The 20,910-nt window shown below is 55.5% G+C and overlaps 1 protein-coding gene across 1 annotated transcript; it reads left to right on the top strand.

Annotated features, from left to right (window-relative positions):
* The first annotated feature begins 2,051 nt into the window (after window positions 1-2,051).
* ACOT11 (acyl-CoA thioesterase 11) lies at window positions 2,052-20,038 on the top strand. The gene is made up of 17 exons (XM_058808447.1): window positions 2,052-2,168; window positions 6,064-6,139; window positions 7,506-7,704; window positions 9,335-9,404; window positions 12,704-12,764; window positions 12,966-13,067; window positions 13,317-13,452; window positions 14,025-14,181; window positions 14,575-14,694; window positions 14,782-14,926; window positions 15,846-15,901; window positions 16,030-16,096; window positions 16,181-16,264; window positions 16,351-16,484; window positions 18,486-18,617; window positions 18,689-18,815; window positions 18,895-20,038. Exons 1-17 carry the CDS (start codon window positions 2,146-2,148, stop codon window positions 19,048-19,050), a joined length of 1,845 nt encoding a protein of 614 aa, XP_058664430.1. The 5' UTR covers window positions 2,052-2,145; the 3' UTR covers window positions 19,051-20,038.
* Window positions 20,039-20,910: the final 872 nt, after the last annotated feature.

Below are 20,910 nucleotides of genomic sequence, written 5' to 3' on the forward strand. Positions count from 1 at the left end.
CGAAGCTGGAAACTTCTCCTCCTCCTCCTCCCGAGCAGCAGCGGCACATCCAACACTGTCCATCCAACGCGTTCCACAGCCTGCTCCGCTTTTGCTCGGGCTTGTTCACCGCCGTGCGGCTCTCACAGCCCGGGCGCCATCCGCGCTCACGGCCCGCCCGGTTATCTGCCCCGAACGATTTTCCAGTGTTTTAACACCAATCCCCGAGAAATTTTAGCCGTCCCAAGGAGAATAGCTGCTTGTAACCGGTTGCTAATTACAAGTATGAATGTCAATTAATTCATTTAGCTAATTATCCACTCTGTGAGCATCACGCACCAAAGAACTGTAAAAGACGGGCATATGGTGATGGAGCAGGAGGAGGGAGCCGGAGCCGGCCCGGGCGAAGGGATGCAGGCAGCCCGAGAGCTCGGGAATTACAACATTATGTTAATTGGGCCTGGAAAACATCAGCCTCTCCTTGCAACTTTTGTTTGCAGGCTCGAGCGTGGGTCAAGCATCTGAAGTGTTTCTGATTGTGCTGTTCCCTCCGACTCTGGCGAGTGGGAAGAATCGTTTTCACAAACCTTTTGATCCTAATCTCTGGCTGCAGAAACAAACAGTCCTAAGGAGGGAGGGAGAGATCCCTGAAGATCTTCCTGGCCAGAGGCCTGCGTGCTAAAGTGGGGAGATGTTCTGGAGGATGCCTGCTGCCATCTGGTTTGCAGGGCACCTGGGCTGCTGCAAGTGGGTAGAAAACCATCCTGGTGCGAAATATCTTATTTGCTGTACCAAAAGTGAACACTTTAAAGGAAATGTTGTTTTCTGAAATGATGGAATTTAATCACATCTGGGTGTGCAAAGCCACCTGCAAGACATGGAAGGGCCTCTCTGTTCCTGCTCTTGGAATGAGGAATGCAGATTTTATCCAAGTAGCTGAGCAGTGAACGCTCAGCGGGGTTAAAGTCCTCAGGCAACAATCTTCTTCCAGAGAGACTCTCCATCACCATAATCGGATCAATCACCTGGTGCAATGCAGAGCCTCCTCCATCCCCCAAAGGCTCCAAACCCCCTCGGGGGATCATCACCCCGAGCTGGGCCCCATCTCCACCCCTGCCCAGCCCTTGCAGAGGTATCCCGGTGTCCCACCTCCCCTCTGCCTGGGACCAGGATTTTGATGAGCATTTTCCACAACCAGCCTAAAATTTAGGTGGCTGAGGCAGGGGCTTTTGCCCTGTTTCAGTGCTTTGTTATTCTTATTTACCAAAAAAAAGAGCGGGGCTTTATTTCCCCTTGAAATTGCTCAATTATTTCTCCTCTGGCTTTCCAGGGGCAATACTTGTGCTGCCGGTGCCTGCCAAGAGCTTTGATCAAACTCTTGTAGGCTGATAACCAAGAGTCACTTGTGAAAGTGTGTAAATCAAATACAAACAGAGCAACACCTCCACTAAACCCAACAGTCATTAAAATGAAACACAAATAGAACAAATAGAACAACAGGTCCACTGGACCCAACAGTCATTAATGTGGTGACACGCCGATTTGCATTTTATTTCCTTGTTAAAAAAAAAAAAAAAAAAAAAAAAAAAAGGACAAAAAGGGAGTTTGTGATAAGACCTGTCAGAGGTAGTTCAAAGGCAGCAGGGCCAGGGAGTGGATTGGATTGGTTTTGGAGAAGTTTGCCGAGGTTTTTCCGGATTGTGAGCTTGGTGTGGGCACCTGCAGCTCCCACTGATATTTTCAGGTAAGTCTAACCGAGTGCCCCTGGCTGGGGAGACGAGGGCAGAAGATGATGATGAGTGGGCTGAGCAGGGGATGCCCCCCAGGAGCCGCTCCCTGGGGAGGGATGAAGGCCAGCATCATCCCCGCGCTCCGCAGAGCTGCTGGCAGCGCGCCGCTGCCTCCCGCCGCTCCCGCCGCCAGCCCGGCACATTCCCGGCCGCATCCCCAGCCAAGCTCCCGAGCGCCGGCCATTTTCCAGGCGGGCCGCGATCTGCCAAGCGCTACCTTAAGAAAAGTTGCGCCTGGCCATATCCGAGGAAGCGGGCGGGGGTGTGTGCCTGGCCCCGGCCCAGGGCGCCGCGCCAGCCCGGCCTCGACGCCCGCGCCCGCAGGTGTCCGGACGCTTCTCCTCCGAGCCAGCCGTGGCACCGACACCTCCCGCAAATGCTCAGCTTCTTCTGGCTGAGGTGAGCCCTGCGGGGAGCTGGGCACCGTGGGGATCGGCGGGGAGCGCGGGGGATGGGGGAGCGCAGCTGCTGGAGAGGGTTCTTCATTCCCGGCTTGTCCTGGCACGCATCGGCGCCGGGCGGCTCTTCCGGGGGAAGGATGTGGGGTGAAAGCCCCTGGTGACCCCCTGCTCACCCGGGTGGTGTTTTCCTGCCTTTGGGGTTGGCAGCGAGCCGTGCTGCTGCTCCGTCGTGGTGGGCACTGACGGCTTGTCCATGGGGACGTGGCATCCTCGGGCTGCAGTGGGGACAGCGGGAGAGAACTGGGGACACCAAACCCCGCCCAGGGTTTGGCAGGAGCAGTGCTGCGGCCTTTGGCTTGAATCAGCTTCTTTTCACTTAAAGTAGGGGCAGATATTTGGGAAGCATGGGCACAGGGCTGCTGGGAATGGTGGCGGTGTGGGGAGGGCAGAGGGACGTGCTGGGGCTGGTGGGTGGCACTGGATGTGGTCGCCACCCCAGCAGCCTCAAATGAGGTGGTCTTGGCCACGGCGGGGACCACCACATCCCCATGGTGTTCACCTGGGCGTTTCCTACTCCAGTGCTCTCAGCCGTGGTGACCCCCGTTGCGGAGACCACACAGTGAAGACCACCAGGGTGTGGACCTTTGCAGCAGCCTGGTCTCCACTGTGGTGGTTCCCAGCTGTGGTGCTCTGAACGTGGTGGTGTTGATGTTGTGGCAGCTCCTCCCTGGGAACGCCGTGGGTGGCAGGGCAAAGCTGCCCGGGCTGGGCGGCGCTCTTGGGTGTCCCCATGGGTGTGAATGTTGGCCCTGGAGGTGTGTGCAGGTGCTCTGGGGTGGCATATGGCTCTGTTCACCCCCTGCACATAAACCAGACCTTTGTCCCTTTGTCCCCTGGGACACTCCCTGGGGGACTTCGGCCCTGTGCCGGCAAACCAGCGCCAGCCTTCGTGGGAGCCTCATGGGAGCTGCAAAGAGCACTCGGGCAGGGGTATGGATGGGGCTGTGGGCATGGCTGGGCTGGGGGGGCTGCACCCTGCGCTGGGGAGGGCTGGGAGGGTGCTGGAGGTGTCCCTGCTCACACTGAGCGATGCTTTCCCATGGGTGATGGCTGGAAAACCATCAGCCCCTGGTAAGAGGAGTCATCCTGTGTCCCACTCTTGCCTTTGACCCTCGGTTTGCACTTTCCTGGCCCCGTGCCTTGCTTTGCTCCATGTACTCTAAGGAAACATGATGTGTGGTACCAAAAATACCCATTGCAGTGTGTGTTGGCCTTTCTTCTGGGCTGGCCACCCTCCTGCACCACACTGCAGGGAGCTGCTGTATTTCCTCACCGTGCTGTGACCTGGCAGTTCAGTGCCTCTTGTCCCATCCTGAGCAGCAGCTCTCATGCTGGGGACCCTGCTCCATCCTGGTGGGCATGGGATGATGGGCTGGGCTGTGCTGGGCATCTCCAATGCTGCTGGCATTGTCACTGCTGGCAGGCCGGGTCTCGGGGGATGGACAGCCCTCACTGCCCTATGGAGATGGCAGAATTTCCCAAAGTAGGTCAGGGTAATTTTTTAACGCGTGCAGATTTGCTTGTTACCATGGATATTGCTCAATTATACACCAATAATCCGCCATGAGAACTTCGTTGTCGCCGCTTTCTTCCCCACCATCTCCCCCCTTTTTTTTTTTTTTAAATACTTCCAGGGAGGGGTCAGGTTAAACCAAGGGGCTGGAGTGGGGATAGGAGACAGAGCCAGGTGAGGGAAAATGGGGGTTAGGTATCTGAGAGGTGGCAGTGGATGGTGAGAGAGCTTTGAGGGCAGCTGAGGGTGGTCTTGCTCTGCCCAGACCCCTCCCAAAGCCCAGCACTTGGGATCCCCATTTTCACCCTTGTCTCTCCCTCTCTTTCACTGCCTTGGGGGTGGCTGAAGCAAACCCTGCTGTCAGTGGGCTCAAGGATTTAGGGGAAGAGCTGTTCTCCTGCATCTCTGCCCAGCACCATCCCAGGGAGCTGTGGCACCCACGAGGGTTTGCAGTGGAGGTTTGTGCACAGTGGTGATTTCTGAAGAGGCCAGCACTGAATTTCACAGCAGAAACATTCCCTGGAGCTTGTGGGTGTTTGGGTGCTGTTGGACACCCCTCTGCCAGGGTGTAGGAGAGGTGTGGGGTCCCTCTCCTCAGTATTTGCAGGGTTGTTGGTGTGTTTGTTTTCCTCTCTTGTTTGCTCTGTGGGCTCCTTACGCCTTCAGCAGCGCAGGAAGTGAGCGTGGCAGGAGGCAAGAAAAATATTCTGCTGGAAGGGATATTTTTTTCCTCTAATGCAAACTTTTTGGGTTTTTTTTTTGGGTAGAAGTGGGTCACTCAAGGGGTGACAGAGTAAGAGCATCATCGCCTGGGTACTGCATCCCGTTGCCATGGTGACCCGAGGGCTGCATCAGTCAACAGCTTTAAAAATGTGACAGTTGAGTGAGGCTGAAGATTTTAATGAGGACAGACACTGGCTGGCTTGGTTTCCATAACAAATACTCCACAAATGCCCACCAGCTGGGTGGCTCTGGGTCTCGGGGCGCTCCCCTTCCCCGGGCTGGGGCTGCCTGGCCAGCAGCAGGGGGATGATGCAAAGCAGACAGCTCTGAGTGTTTGTGCCCCTCCTGCTAACGCAACCCAGGGACAAGGTGACACCACTGCCGAGGCAGCAGCAGGTTTGGGTTTCCAAGGAATGTCCCTCTGGAGCTGCTGGCTGGGGCTGTGGGTGTAACAGGACCACCCCCAGCCGCTGCCACCGCCCTGTGCCTGCATTGGGCAGCAAACCCATCCTGTTAAACAGGACAGTAACTCTTGCAGCGGGCCCTGCAAGGGCGGGTGAGCCATCAGGAAGCTCCCAAACCTCAATAACAAGGCTGGACAGGTCATGGGGCTAGGGAAAAGGTCGTGGGGCTGGGGAAAGCAAAGCCCAGTGCTGCTGGGGCAGGGGTGGGAGGCTGCAAGAGGCTCCTGTTTGTGTCTTGTTTTGTACTGACCACACTGGGTGTACTCTGTGGGATGCCCCAGCTCCTGATGGCATAGGAGGCAAATCTACACCTTCCACTTTTTTAACCCTGTGCCAAAATTCCCAATCCATTGGGAAAAGAGCTGCTACTTCCAGCAGCCTGGTTTTAACAGCATGGTAGAGGGATGTGTGCTGGGAAGCTGGGGGTATGCCAAGGGCCTGGCACTGTTGTGTCTAAAAGCAAACTGTAAATATGAAGCCTCTTCCACTTCTTTTTTTTTTTTTTTTTGCTGCAGCTCCCACACTGCCTTTCCTTGCAATGCCACCACAATGTCCAGCTTGGACACAGCCACCCTGCATGTGGCCCTGGAGCCTGCAGGCACCCAAGGACACAGGATGCCCTTGTGGAATGCCAGGGCTTGGCAGGCAGAGGGACTGGAGCAGCACTGCTGGAGCCGGGTGCTTCCTATTTGCTGCCCCCAGTACCACCCATGGCAGCCTCAGCCCTGCCTGCTGCCAAAAATACGCTCCTGGCTGTCTTGTGACTGCAGCAGAGTCCCTGCTCCGGCCAGGGGAGCTTCAAGGCACAGCCCTGTGTCACATGGAGCAACACTGGCGCAGCATCGCTGGCTGAGGGGCTGGCCACAACCCTGCAATGTGTGCTTGGTCCAGCTCCCCGAAATAGCTGGGGCTCTTTCATCTGGGCTGGTGACCCCCGTGGAATGGCAGGCACCTGCCCCAGCTCTGCCCTTCTCCCTGTCAGCTCTGATGGGTGTTGGTGAGGGGTCAGCGGTGTGGGAGGGATGTCAGGATGTGGGGACAGGCTGTGACAACCCGCCACACACTCTGCTGGGACACAGCCACCCCGTCTCTGCCCATCCCGCCGTAACCACAGCCACTCTGCTCCTTTCCAGGTGTCTCTTAAAAATGGTCAAGGGGAATGTTATAGTCCCTGAAGACATCTTGAGCTTCTGTTGCAATGGCCTCCAGGTACCCTCCATGCCGTGCAGCTAACCCATGGCTCCCGTTGTGCCACCAGCTACTAACCCAGGCCGTGCCAGGGGATGCCAGGCCTGGCTGCACCCTCTCCCAGCACATTCCCACAGCCAGCAGCTCCTTCCCTGAGACTCAGAGCTGTCACACTCTGGGAGAATGACCGGCGGGATGCTGGGCCAGGCTGTCTGCTCACGCTGCAGCAGGCGGCTTTGGAGCTCTTTGCATTGCTGGCTCGTCCCCCAGAGCCTGCTGCCTTCCCAAAATAGCTCTGTGCTGCTCGAGGAGGCGCTTCTGCTGCTGGGAAGCAGCCCGGGAGGTTCACACAGGGGTGTGGAGGCTTCTGGAGGGGCTCTGGTGGGTCTCAGTGTGGGATGGGGGATCCCACCCTTGCCATGGGCTCGCTGTGTCCCTGCCCAGGCAGGGTTTGTGCCGTTCCCGTTCCCGTTCCCGGGATGTCGTGTACCAGTAGCTATGGAAACAGAGGTTAGACCCGCTGGAGGAAAATGCTATTCTGAGAGGCAGCGAGCTCAGGGTAGTCGGGAAAGCTTCGTTTTCAGCATGAACCCATCTCTAAAGGATCTGGGTGAAGCAAAGGGCAGGGGAGCTGCTGCTGCAGCGGGACTCCTGCAACAAGTGCTGGGAGCAGGAGCTGCAGCGGGAGCAGAAAGCGGAAGGAAGGGCTCTGACGAAGCCCAGACAGCTCCTCGTGTCTGCTCAGTTACTCACCAGGCTAACTGAGTTCACCCCTTGTGTAACACGGCTCGCTTGACATCTCCCATCAGCTGTTTTCCCTGCCAGCACCACCCCAGCCTCCTCTCTCTGCCACCCTGCTGCTCTGTGCCCTGCAAATGGACAAGGAACATGTTTCACTGCCCTAAAAACCCCAAACTGAGGATGCTCCTCCTCTGCTGCTTGTGCCACATGGCTTCCAGTCCTTCCTTTGGTGCAGGGGGGTGTTGGTGGAAGGTGTGCAGCACTGTCCAGCCCCAGGAGAGAAAACCCATCCTGTGCTGTAGCACCCTAAAAATGAAGCTGTCAAGGAGAAAAATCCCTTCCGAGAGGAGTGATTAACTTTGGGAGGGTTTTTTCGTGGTTTTTGGGAGGGAGCAGTGGGGTTGGGTGATAAATGGCCTGAAAACCTGGAATAATCCTCTATGGAAATTTTTTTTAGAGGGATCTTTTCCTTTCAGCTGCCGGCACCTTGTCTTTGGCAAGGGCTGGGTGGGTTTGGTGGTGTGCAGGGCTGTGCAGGGCTGTGCAGGGCTGGGGTTCTCCCAGCTCTGTGTGGGGAATGCATTCACAGGTTCCTTCAGGGGATTTGCTTCCCCTTGGGGTAAAATGCAGCTTTTGTGTCCCACAGGGCTCGACCTCTGCACCCCGTGCCCGGGAGCCAGGGGAGCAGGAGGAGGCACGGGGGGCCATGGCGAGCCCCCCGGCTGCCCACAACCCCACCGAGGTGCAGATGAGCCAGCTGGTGCAACCCTGCCACACCAACCACCGCGGGGAGCTCAGCACCGGCCAGCTGCTCAAGTGGATCGACACGGCCGCCTGCCTCTCTGGTAAGCCATGCTCTTCCTCTGGTGATCCATCCTCTACCCATGGTAAGCCATCCTCTTCCTCCTGTAAGCCATCCTCTCCTCTAGTAAGCCATCCTCTCCCTTTGGTAAGCCATCCACTCCTCTGGTAAGCCCTCCTCTACCTCCTGTAAACCATCCTCTCCCTCCTGTAAGCCATCCTCTCCCTTTGGTAAGCCATCCTCTCCCTTTGGTAAGCCATCCTCTCCTCTGGTAAGCCCTCCTCTACCTCCTGTAAGCCATCCTCTTCCCCCACTAAGCCATCCTCTCCCTCTGGAGCCATCCTCTCCCTCCTGTAAGCCATCCTCTCCCTCTGGAGCCATCCTCTCCCCTGGTAAGCCATCCTCTCCCTCCTGTAAGCCATCCTCTCCCTTTGGTAAGCCATCCTCTCCCTCCTGTAAGCCACCCTGTCCCTCTGGAGCCCTCGTGCTGCTGGCTGCCAGGGAAGGCAGCAGGCAGCATGCACAGGAGCAGCTCATCCCTGGCAGCCCAGCACGGTGTGTGCCTCGCAGTGACGCCAGCTGGGGACCCACGTCATGGCGTTCTGCTGAGTAATTAGAGAGCAAAGAGGAGCAGGACAAGGAGGGGAGGAGACGTGCACTGCAGCATGCCTGCTGGCTTGGGGACAGATCAAAATCCTTCCTCTGTAGGGCTGCCCTTTTCCTTGCCTGCTGTGCAGGTCATGGGGAGGGCAGGCTGGGGGCAGCTGAGCAGCAGCCACAGTGGGCTGAGCTCCTCCACTCAGCAGGAAGCAATGGGGCTCACCAGCTTAGCCAAGCACGGGGAGGGTATGACAGGGGAATGGGTGCAGTTCTGCATTTGGATGGGGTTCCCAGAGCGGTTTTGCAGTCTGAGGTTCCTGGAGTCCCGAGGGAAAAGCTGCACACCAGCAGAGCAGCTTTGAAGTATTTGCTGTGTACTGGGAGATGGAATCAGCTGCTGGTGCATCTCCACAGCTGCAAGCTCATGGAAGGAAGGCAAACACCTGCACACCCTCCAAAGCTTCAAACATCTGCAAACCCACGCTGCTGCGGGTGGAGAAACCCCAAATCCCACTCTGGTTTGGGATTCAATGGGCTTCAGCAGGGAAAGGGACACTGGCTGGGTGTCACCAGTGTCACCAGCCTGGGACTGTGACAGTGTTCACAGGGGTCTGAGGATGAGGGAAGAGACAAGGATCTGACTCCATGTTTCAGAAGGCTTAATTTATTATTTTATGATATATATTATATTAAAAGTATACTAAAAGAGTAGAAGAAAGGATTTCATCAGAAGGTTAGCTAATAGAATATTAGCTATTAGAATAGAAAAAGAAAGAATGATAACAAAGGTTTGTGGCTCAGACAGAGGGTCCGAGCCAGCTGACTGTGACTGGCCATTAATTAGAAACAACCACATGAGACCAATCACAGATGCACCTGTTGCATTCCACAGCAGCAGATAACCATTGTTTACATTTTGTTCCTGAGGCCTCCCAGCTCCTCAGGAGGAAAAATCCTACGGAAAGGATTTTCCATAAAAGATGTCTGTGACGTGGGGCAGAGGATCCCTCGTGCCCCACACACCCTCAGCACGCTGCTGCAGGTTGCTGACGCAGTTTGTTTTTCCTTTCCAGCCGAGAGACACGCCGGCTGCCCGTGCGTCACGGCTTCCATGGACGACATCTATTTTGAGCACACCATTAGGTAAATTCCCAGGCAAACACTGGGGTTCCCCCTCTGCCCTCTACAATGTGGGCAGGGGCTGGAGCTGGGAGCAGCGTGCCCAGAGGAGGAGGAGAGGCGCAGGGGCAGTGCCAGGCTGGCAGGGCAGCCAGGGATGAGGCTGCAGGGCTGCTGTCTGCTCTGATTTATCCGCTGTCTGCTCGCCTGGGGAGCTCCAGCCGCACTGGCTTCCCGGTATTTCCCCCAGCGCCAGCTCCTCCCTGGCTTTGTTCAGGAAGCAGCTCTGATTTAGTGCTCTGGAAAGCTGGAATCCTGCAGGCCGTGCCTCTGGAGCGGCTGTGTGGGTGGCAGAGGCACAGAGGGGCTCACCCACCCAGCCCACAGTGCTCCCGGCTTTGTGGGATGTGCCAGGCTGGGCAGTGCCCGCTCAAAATTCCATCCCAGGCTGGTCCTGGCACCCCCTGGGTGCTGCCCCACAGAGCTGCCCCCTCTGATTCATGCAGCCCTTGGGATGTGGTGTTTCAGGGGACAGTGTTTCTCCTGGGCTGAGGGGACAAAAACCCTCCCAGGGTTCCATCCTCATCCTCCATGGGCTCCCAGCACTGTGATCATTCCCACCCAGCATTCCCAAAGCAGTCTCCTCCTTTTGTACCCCCAGCAAGCCCAGGTACTGCCACCCACCTTTACTGGTCTCTCAGAGCACCCACACCCCCTGTGTTTGTCTGTTCCCACCTGGGTGCCATTCCATGGGGCTCCCTGGGGGTTTGCCATGCAGTATAGGATCCATGCAATATAGGATCCATGCAGTATAGGATCCGTGCAATATAGGATCCGTGCAATATAGGATCCGTGCAATATGGGATCCGTGCAATATAGGATCCATGAAATAGAGGATCCATGCAATATAGGATCCTTGCAATATAGAATCCGTGCAATATGGGACCCATGCAATATAGGATCCGTGCAGTATAGGATCCATTCAGTATAGGATCCATGCAGTATAGGATCCGTGCAATATAGGATCCGTGCAATATAGGATCCTTGCAATTAGGATCCATGAAATATAGGATCCATACAGTATAGAATCCATGCAGTATGGGATCCATGCAGTATAGGATCCGTGCAATATGGGATCCATGCAATATAGGATCCATGCAGTATAGGATCCATGCAGTATAGGATCCATGCAATATGGGATCCGTGCAATGTAGGATCCATGCAATGTAGGATCCATGCAATGTAGGATCCGTGCAGTATAGGATCCATGCAGTATGGGATCCATGCAGTATAGGATCCGTGCAATATGGGATCCATTCAATATAGGATCTGTGCAATATAGGATCCATGCTGCCCAGCAGTTCCTGCCTTGCCATATGGGATCCATGCAGTTCAGGATCCATCCAGTTCAGGATCCATACTGCCCAACCACTCCCTGCTGTGCAGGCACCAGTGTGGGTACCCAGGGCTGGCACTGGGGTCCCTGGCTGTCAGCTGGTTTGTTTGGCACTGAGAAGTCTGACTCAGTCCTGGGTTTTACTGTCATTCCCAGGAAATGCTGAACTCACACTTTTGTCCTCCCACATGAGGTGCCCGTTTCCCTGGGGCCCAGCTCCTTGAGAAATCCACAGTGTGGGGATGTGGTGCAGCAGGAGGTGGCACCCCTGGGGTTGATACCCTGCTCCTGGGGCAACTTTTCCCCATGGGTTTCAGGAGCAGGGAAGAACAGCCCCAAGGCCACTCCACAGCACCACATCAAGCCCTGCAAAGCATTTGTCCCTCCTCAGGGGTGAGCTGGGCACTGCTCCAAGGGGGCAGGGAATGTGTGCTGCTCCTGGCTCGGATCCCACTTGCTGTGGTCCAGCTCAAGGCTCCGAGCAAGGGGCCTGGCAGGGATTTCCTGCAGAGCTGTTGGGAGGTGGAGGAGTTTTGTGTCAGATCTCCTTGCTGGCTGTTTGTGCCTTCTGCTGCCCTTGTGCTGTGGGGGAGAGGCAGGGAGGAGACCCCAAATTATCACTGGCTTAAAGCTCACTGGCTGGGCAGCAGATTGTCCCCGTCCCTGTGCCCTTCTGTGTGGAAGTGCAGCCTCTGGGGAGGATCACATGTGCCCTTGAGTTGGGCTTCGTGTGGCATTTATGGCCTCTACTGTTTGATAAGCCCAGAGAAGATAAAGCACTTTTAGGGCTATAAATAGACCTGCCTGCCTGGCCCCTTGCCCTTGCATGCCCCTCACCACAAACCCACCCAGAGCATCCATCTGGCTGCTTCCATGGCCTCTAACGCTGTCCCCACGTTTGGTGTCTCTCTTTGCCCCAGCCAGCCGTCTGCCAGCCCTGCTGGGCAGCGGGACGGGAGGAGCGCGCTCGGGTACGGACGTGTTTGGCCCTAGAGCAGCCAGCCTGGCACAGTGCTGCCGTGAGTTGGGAGCCCTAACCCCACTGACCAGGCATGGCATGTCAACAGGGGCTGCTCACCTAACCCTGCTAACCCTCTGGCGTGCCAGGGTCCGCGCTGGGGGACGGCCAGAGGCACCAGCTCCTGCCACTCCTGCTCCAGCCAGAGCCAGCGTGCAGAGTGTGACACTCACAGAGCTCATCTGGAGCCTGAAGGCATGTGTGAAGGCACAGGGTTTGGAGAAGTGGTGGTTACAGGGTTTATTTTTCCACTGAGTTTCCTAGTACTGGCCTCTTTTGGGGAATGAGGAATATTCCTGATTTAAACATGTTATTTGGTGCAGACTGCTGTCGGCATCACTAAAAAATTGAATTTGCTCATTCCATGGGTGCCAGTCTGGAGTGGCTCAGGCTGCAGGGTCTGTGTGTGTCCTCTGAAGCCTGCTGAAGGCACAGAGGAGAGCAGCTGCCAGCAGATGTTCCATTTCAGAGATGGTGCAAAATGCCCCTGGCTGGCCCTGCCTCCTGCCACCTCCCATTATCCCACGGTGTCCATTGCTTGTGGGGAGGCCCCGTGGCTGGTCCTGTGTGCAGGACAGTGGATGCAAGGCTGGAGAAGCCGTTTGCTCTGGCAGGAACATGCATGCCCACGTGGGCAGGGGTGCCAAGCGAGCCTCGGGCACCTCTGCCCCCCCAGGTGTCACCCCAGACCTGGGTCCCACTTGCACACAGCTGCTCAGGGCTCACATCTCACTGCTCTCAGGGGTGGCTGTCCCCGTGTCCTGCTGGCCACCTGGCATGTCCCACAGTCCCAGGGAGCCTCACCACAGCGGGCAGTGAGCTGGAATGCCGTGGCACCTCAGAGGGAGATGCTGGGTTGCTGCTGTCCCTCAATAACCCCAGACCCTTTCTCCTCTTCCTGTTTTTCAGCGTCGGGCAAGTTGTCAACATCAAAGCCAAAGTGAACCGAGCCTTTAACTCCAGCATGGAGGTTGGTGTGTGCCTCTACCCCTGTCCCCCTTGCTGTGTGCCCGTCCCCACCAGCCATGTGGCCAAATCCCCAAATCCTCCCACAATTCCCATCTTCAATCCCATGTGTACATCATTTATGGCTGGCTCTGGCTCTCTCATGGTGGGATGTGGGTTCCTGGTGAGCAGAGCCAGCTCTCAGGGGTGCTGTGCCCTCTCCCAGGTGGGCATCCAGGTGAGCTATGAGGACCTGTGCAGCGGGAAGCACTGCAGCATCTGCAAGGCGTACGCCACCTTCGTGGCACAGGGCCCCATGGGCAGCAAGGTGAGCAGTGGCTGCTGGTGGGGGCACTCTGTAGCCTGCCTTACACACTGGCAGTGAGGAAATGGCCTCTCTGAGGCTGGGCTGGGTCAGCTTTCCATCATGGCTGTTTCTTCATGGGTCAGTGATGCTCTGTCCTGTGCTTGGGGGATACATGGTGGGTGGCTCTGGGCCTTGCCTTGGGCATGGAGGGCACCTGCTCTCTGCTGCTCATCCCCCAGCAGAGCTGCACCCTGTCCCATCCCTCTGCAGGTGCGGCTGGAGCCTGTGATCCCACAGACAGAGGAGGAGAAGATCGAGTACAGCATCGCCGCCGAGCGCCGCCGCATGCGCCTGGTGCACAAGGACACCCTCAAGGACCTGCTCACCAGCAGCCCCCAGGAAACTGGTACCGTGCCCTGTTTGCTTCCAAAATAGCCCTGATGCCCACTGGTGACATCCCACTCCTCAGCAGGGTGCTGGGGTGATCACCACGTGGAGGTTTGGGAATGCCCTGGCCATGGTGGGATCAGCCCCACCACCCCAGACTGCCAGGCCTGGAGGTTTGGGGGGGTGATGGAGTGGGAGAGCAGCTGTGGGGAGAGGGACAAGTGTCACTATAGGACATACAGCACAATGTGGACTTGCTGCTCTTTCCAAGGAAAAAAAGGAACTTTTTATTTTCTGACTCCAACATTTACAGATTTCCAAAAGTGACAGTGGATTGGAGGGTGAAAGTGCCACCTCTCCAATGACACTGGACAAACCAACAGTCCATCAAATTTATCCTCCATAAAAGAATGCAAAACCAATAAGTTATTTACATAAAGTGTTTACAAGAAAGTTCATTACAAGAATGTCAACATCAGAAGGCTTAGAAAAACTTAAAAAATCAGGGTGACAGACAGGGGTTGGTGGGGTGCTGGGAGAGGGGTCCCAGTGGCCGTACAGGACACTGAACCCTGCTGTCCCCCGTGGCAGAGCTGGAGACGCGGGACGGCAGTGGGGCGGTGCCGGCGGAAAGGACGCGCGTGGAGAGCGTGGAGCTGGTGCTGCCTCCCCACGCCAACCACCAGGGCAACACCTTCGGGGGGCAGATCATGGCCTGGATGGAGAACGTGGCCACCATCGCAGCCAGGTGACCTGACAAGGGGGCCAGGGGGACCCAAAATAGATGTTTGCTCCAGCAAAGTGCAGCCATTAACCCAGATGGAGCCAGGACAGGGAGGGGACACCGGCGGCTGGGTCTGGCCACAGGTGGACTGTAGGGATGGTGCCCAGCAACCTTTGCTCTCTAATTGTCAACCTTGGGTGGCACTGCACAGGGAGTCCCACAGGTGCTGAGGAACCCCAGGGAAAGGTTCACACTCACTGCAGTTCACACTCATTGCAGTTCGTACTCATTGTTCCTTCTCACGCCTGGCTTTGGGATCCAGGGGTGACATTTTTTGGGGTCTCCTTGTCTCTGGCTGGGTTGGGGAAGGTGCCGTGGCATGGGGCCATGGCTGGGGGGTGACACCTGTCCCCACAGCCGTCTGTGCCATAGCTACCCCACGCTGAGGGCCATCGAGATGTTCCACTTTCGGGGCCCGTCGCAAGTTGGGGACCGCCTGGTGCTCAAAGCCATCGTCAACAACGCCTTCAAGAACAGGTGGGTGCCGGTGGTGGGGGTGCCCTTCCCGCCCTCCCCGTGGCCCTCCGCTCCCTCTGCTCCCTCATTCCCATTTCTTTCTGGCAGCATGGAGGTGGGGGTGAGCGCCGAGGCCTACGGGCAGGAGATGTCTGTGAGCCGCCGGCACATCAACAGCGCCTTCATGACCTTCGTGGTGCTGGACCAGCAGGGCCAGCCCCGCACGCTGCCCATGGTGGCACCCGAGCCGGGGGTAAGCACGGCAGGGATGGCTTCTCCCCAGCCTGGTGGCACAGGGAAATATCCCACTCAGCCCCCGAGGGCTCTCGGATTCGCGGGAAAACAAATGGAGTTTTGTGGTGGTGGGAATGGAATTGCTCAATAGCAAGTGGATTGAGTTGATTGCTGGGTGTAACTGATAAAATAAACCACTTGCCTGAGCAGAGAGGGAGGTGTGTTAGCCATGCAAGGCTTAGCAGAGTATTGCCTGCAAATTCCAGCTCATCTTTTCTATAATTTTGGGGAAGGAATGTTGAGGTGGTTTTGTACCTTTCAAAGCATCCTAATCCATAATTTGCTGGGATCCAAATATTTAGGGAAATCTGTCACATGAGCACAGTGGCAAAGCAAACACTCCTGCATCTCAGCTTCTCCTGGGCTGTTCCTTGTCCAGCTCCCTGAGTTTTTGATGCCTTAAAACTAGGATCTCTCACTGTGATGGAGATCATCTCATGGCCAAAGTTGGCCCCCCTGAAACCTCCTCTCACCCTCTTTAAAACACCACACTAGCACTTTCTTCAAAATAAGCTGCTTTTTTTGGCTTTCTTTTTCCCCAGGAGAGAACATTTGCAGGTGCTAGGGCACACAGTTTTTTTTCAGAGGCATTGTTCAGGTTTGCAGCCACAACAAGTGTTTTCCCTTATGTGCCAGTGCCCGTCACTTGATCAGAGCGTGGTGACAATGCTGAAATAAATCACAATTAATCACTGACCATCAGTGCAGTGTGGCCAGAGTGGCAGCTGTCAAGCAAGAGGGCTTCACTTGCCAGCCCTTCCCTGCTGAGTGTTTTTCCCACTCCCAAAAGGGCATGGGGTTTTTTTGTTTTTTTGTTTTTTTGGTTTTTTTTAATCCTCCTTTTCCTATTAACTTAATTGCCTTTTCCCATTTATCAGGATGGAGAGAGGAGGTACAGAGAAGCCAGTGCTAGGAAAAAAATTCGGCTGGACCGGTGAGCAGCAAAACGAGTGGGATGTGCGGCTGGAGGAAGGAGGAAAGGGGGGGCTCAGCACTGGGGGGCAGGGACAGTCTGGGGGTGCTTTGTGTCCCCTCACAAGGGAAGCTGTTCCTTTGCTGCAGAAAATACGTCGTCTCCTGCAAGCAGACCGAGGTGCCGCTCTCCGTGCCCTGGGACCAAAGCAACAAGGTAGGATGATCCCTGTGGAAGCTGCTGCCTACTGCTCCTCCTCCTGCTCCCCCTCGTGCCCCTGACGTGCTGCCCCTGCCCCAGGTTTATCTGAGCTACAACAACGTCTCTGCGCTGAAGATGCTCGTGGCCAAAGCGAACTGGGCGCTCGCCAGAGAGAAGGAAAAGGTGCTAAACCCTGTCCCCTCTCCCTGGGCCCCAAAGCAGGGCAATCCCAGTAGGAACAAGTCCCAGCTGTGTCCTGTGCTCCCCAGGTGCGGATGTACACGCTGGAGGAGGACAAGTTCCTGTCCTTCCGCATCGAGATGTCCGTGTGCATCCCGGCCAGCCGAGCCTTCTCCCTGCTCTCCAACCTGCGGCGCCGGCACGAGTGGGACAGCCACTACGTGTGAGTGCTGCAGCCTCCCCAAAAACACACCCCTGTTGGAGCTTAGGTGTTAATTGCAGCCCCAAGATGTCTCTGTTTCGGCCCGTGCATCCAAAGAACGAGTCAGATCTCTTCAGTTTTGGTCTTGAAGTTGTTTATTAATTCTTACCTATAAAATTTTCTTTCTGCCCAGCCAAGATCTGCTCAGCCAGGCAGCCACAGGCACTCTGACCGTCCTCAGGGCGGTGTTGTCTTTTTATACTACAAACTATGTATAACATATTTACACTTAATTCCCAATACCTATCACCTATGTTAGACAGTGCACTTCTACTCTAGACCAATCCCAAAGTGCCAACATCACTGCAGAAAATGGAGACCAAGAAGAAGAAGAAGAAAGGCTGGACATGCCCAAGTTCCTCCATCTTGTCCCCAAAACCTCCAAACCAAAAATCCTAAAATCTACATTTTCACCCTGTGATAATTTTATTATTATACTATTTAAACTTCTGTGACTTTCAGATCCTCATACAAAGTTGGTAACTTGCTCCAGGGGTCATAATCAAATCCCCAGGTGTTCTGGGCTGCGTGCCGGGGTCTCCGAGCCCCCCGGGGGGGTCCTTGGCAACTCTGGACACCCAGAGGGATGTACTGAGTTCTGACACACCCCAGGCTTAAGCCTTGTGGTTGAGCATCCCTTTGGGCTTTCCTGACAGACAGTGTGTTGCCTTGTGTCTCGATTTGGAAAGACAGGTGTCTGCTAAGGAAGGCAGGAGCCTCCTATGAAATGGAGAGTGTAAACCCTCCCCACCCCTCTGAATTGCTGTAAATTTAAAATTAAGGAGCTCTCAGGCAAAAAATACGGGAGCAGGGAATAACAGGTCTTTAATAGGGAAGAAAAGATAAAATAAACAATGCAGTACACTAGAACAACACTGACAGAGTCAGAACCCAACCTGACACCCTGTGGGTCAAGGTGTTGGCAGCAGTCTGAGGAAGGTGAAGGGAGACGAGCACATCCTACTGATGATCTTTGTCTCGGATTTATTGATCCAGCTTACATACTTTTATAGTAGTGTTAATTAAACTCATACATATTGCAAAAACTGAGCTCATCATTGGTTACAGATTACATGCCAACCCCTCCTTTGTTGCTAATACCTGTGGCTTTCTTGTTGAGGCTAATACTTGTTTTTGCATCCTGCTGTTGACTGTTGTTGACTACATTCAAGGACTCCATGTTTTTCACCGTGTTTTTCTCATTATTTGATCAAGGACGCAGTGTTTTTGTTTTTCTTGTAATCAGAAGGCTGAGAACTTACTGCTTACAGCTGCTTTTTACTGCTTAACCAGCTGTATATGATCATGGCCCTTTTTCCTTCAAGCCACGTCTGCACAAAACTCTCCAACAGCAGTCCAATTGGAAATGTGGCTGCAGCCCTCCTGCAGTGTCAGGGGTGGTTCTGTTGGAGCAGGGATCCTGTAGAGAAGGATGCATTCTTCCTCTGAAGATCCAGTGGAAGAAGAGGCAGCTGCTGTTCCTCTGGGAAAATCAGTGGAGATGCCGTGCTGCTGGTGTTCCAGAATCCCCAGATTATATCTGGGTAGCAATGCTTGGCTCCTCCCTCTGGGCAGAGCATCTCCCAATGGGATGTTATAGTTCTTATCAGCCATGCACTGACATCAAATAGCTGTTATCAGCAGATGTCCCCTCCCGAGGGAGAAGTGATTGTGGAAGAGATGAGGAAAAACTGCCCACATGACAAAAGACAACTGCCATACAGGTGGTAGTAGAGTACATCTTGCCTTGCAGTCTGGAACACCTTGCTTGCTCCTAGAGACCCCTCACACGGTGTGTCCCTGTCCTGGCTCCATCTGGGCTGATGGCTGTGCTTTGCTGGAGCAAACGTCTGTTTTGGGTCCCCTCAGATATTTTAGGTCTGCTGGTGGGTTGTAACTGTGTAAGGCCCAGATTCAGGGGGGCACAGCAGGGTTTCTGTGATCAGTCCCCTCCCCTTCCAGGAGTGCTGAGCTTGTCCAGAAGGTCGATGACGACGACATGATCTACCACGTGGTGAGCCAGAAGCTCAGGAACGAGAACAAGCCGCAGGACTTTGTCATCCTGGCGTCCCGACGGAAGCCCTGCAGCAAGGGGTGAGTGCCCAGCCCGACCCTGCTCCCTGCCAGGCAGGCTGTGCCAGCTCACCAGGCTGTGTCGTCCCCAGGGACCCCTTCGTGGTGGCCTTTCGCTCAGTGACGCTGCCCACGCACCCCGCCAGGCCCGAGTTCACGCGCGGGGAGACGCTCTGCTCCGGCTTCTGCATCTGGCCGGAGTCACAGGAGATGAGCAAGGTGGGAGATGCTCCCACAGCCCCTGGGGGAGGCTCCTCCCCGCCCTGTGGCCCTGCTGACCTCGCCCTGTGCCCTGCAGGTGGCTTATTACAACCAGGCCATGCCGGGGTACCTGACCTACGTCACCACCAACGTGGCGGGGCTGTCCTCAGACATCTGCTCCACCTTCGAGGCCTGCGAGAAGTTCCTGCTGAAGAACAAGGAGGACCTGATCTCACGGCTGCAGGACTTCTAGAGCCACGGCCCCCTGCTGACAGACGGACGGACAGACAGATGAGGGGACACTTCTGTGGCGGAAGGGAACGTGGCACGGTGGCACCCAGACCCTGCCTCCCTGGGGGCTTTGGTCCCGTGGGCTGGGGTGGAGGGGCATTGCTGTACCACCTCATCCCCTGCACTGATGTGTCACACCTCTTCTTCTTTCTTTTTTATTATTTTATTTAGAAATTTTGTAAGCTGATGTACAGGACGTGGTTTTCTAGTTCTCTTAACGCTACTTGAATCTTTGTATGATCCAAAATCTTCCCAAGCCAGATTTTTTTTTTCAGTGGGACATAACTGGTTCCTTTTGAGGCAGCAAAGGGAGAGAGGGGGCAGTGATGTGGGGTGGCTGCTGTGCCCCTCCCTGGTGTAGGGGTGGCTGGTGGAACATCCCACTCTCCCCAGTGCTGCTCCTTTTCCTGGGCAGGGCTGGCAAACAGCCCCTGCTCCTCCTGGGCTGCAATCCCACCCCATCAGCAGCAATAGGAGTGTTTTGGAAGGACAGACATCCCTGTCTGCTCTGGGTGAGTGCCTGCTCCAGGGGTTTGCTGTGTGGTGAGCCTGGAGCAGGGTTCTGCACCCACAGCTCGCCTGGGCTCAGGTGGAGCTGGGGAATTTTGAGGCAGGACTGTGCTGCAGGAAAGGGGTGGTTGATAAGCAGAAGGAGCTCCTGCCCCTCTCCTCCAGTGGCTCCCAGCCCTGGGCTGGCTGTGGCCATAAACCCCCAATCTCTGCTCTATCTCCCATCATAAACATCTCAGCTCAAGGCCTGGCACAGCAACCTCCAAAAGATAAAGGCATCTTAGGCTGAACATGGTACAAAACATTCAATTTTTATAGAGCCCTCTTATCTCCCAAAACTCAGAGCACTCCTGCCTTTTTATCTCCGGGACAAGAGCCATCCTTCCTACTCACTGTTAGGAATTGCTGCTGCTTGAACATTAAACTCTAACTGACCTCTCCCTCTCCTCCAGTATTGTGCTTTTTCCTGCTGGGAGGCCCCGGCCAGGCCTGGCTCCAGCCTGGCTGGGTCCCTGGGGGTGCAGGAGTGACCTGGGGGCACGGCAGAGCCTCGTGTGCTTTGTGCTTCTGCAGGAAAACTGTGGCCCTACAGCATCTGCTGGTCCTTGGGGGCATGGCCAGCAGGGCTGGGCAGCTTGGAGCATCCCTGGAGCTCCCATCTCCACTGCCTCATCCCACAGAGAAGGAGGGACCTGCTGGGCACTGTCCCTACAGCCCTTCCCAGAGCCCTTTCTTTGCCCTCCCCATCAATGCACAGTTCCAGGACCAATTCAGCAATCAATCACCATTTTTCTTAATGCCTTTTAAAAAAAGGGAGTTACCCCCTGCTCTGAGCAACCTTCCAACCTGCATGAAAACACCTTGGAGCTCTCACTGCTAATTCCTGCATGGAGGAAATCCAAAGCATTTGGAGAGGCAGATCTGGGGCCTTGGGAGCAGCAGGGCTCAGAGCCCACCCCTGCCTTCCTGCCCAGAATGATGCAGGGAACAAAGCCCCACCTAAGCACCACGGCTGCCATCCAGGGCTGATGGGGGATGGAAAAATAACCCAAAACACCAAGAAGCTTCTGGAAAGGAAAAAGCCATGAATACAGCTGGGGATTTACAGGCCAGCACTCCAGGTTGGATGTGGGCGCCTTCTCCAGTGTGCTGCCATCATGAGAAGGTTTAAGGTCCTGATTTTATGGGTGCCTAAATAAATACATGGAGCTAATATATCACAATACAGGGCATATTTATCTGCCTTGCAGGAGTGGGATAGAATCAGACGGCAGTGTCTCTCTCAAGGCCAGCCCCGCTGTAATTCATGCCC

Source organism: Ammospiza caudacuta, chromosome 7 (assembly GCF_027887145.1).
Source record: "Ammospiza caudacuta isolate bAmmCau1 chromosome 7, bAmmCau1.pri, whole genome shotgun sequence".
Classification (NCBI taxonomy): domain Eukaryota; kingdom Metazoa; phylum Chordata; class Aves; order Passeriformes; family Passerellidae; genus Ammospiza; species Ammospiza caudacuta.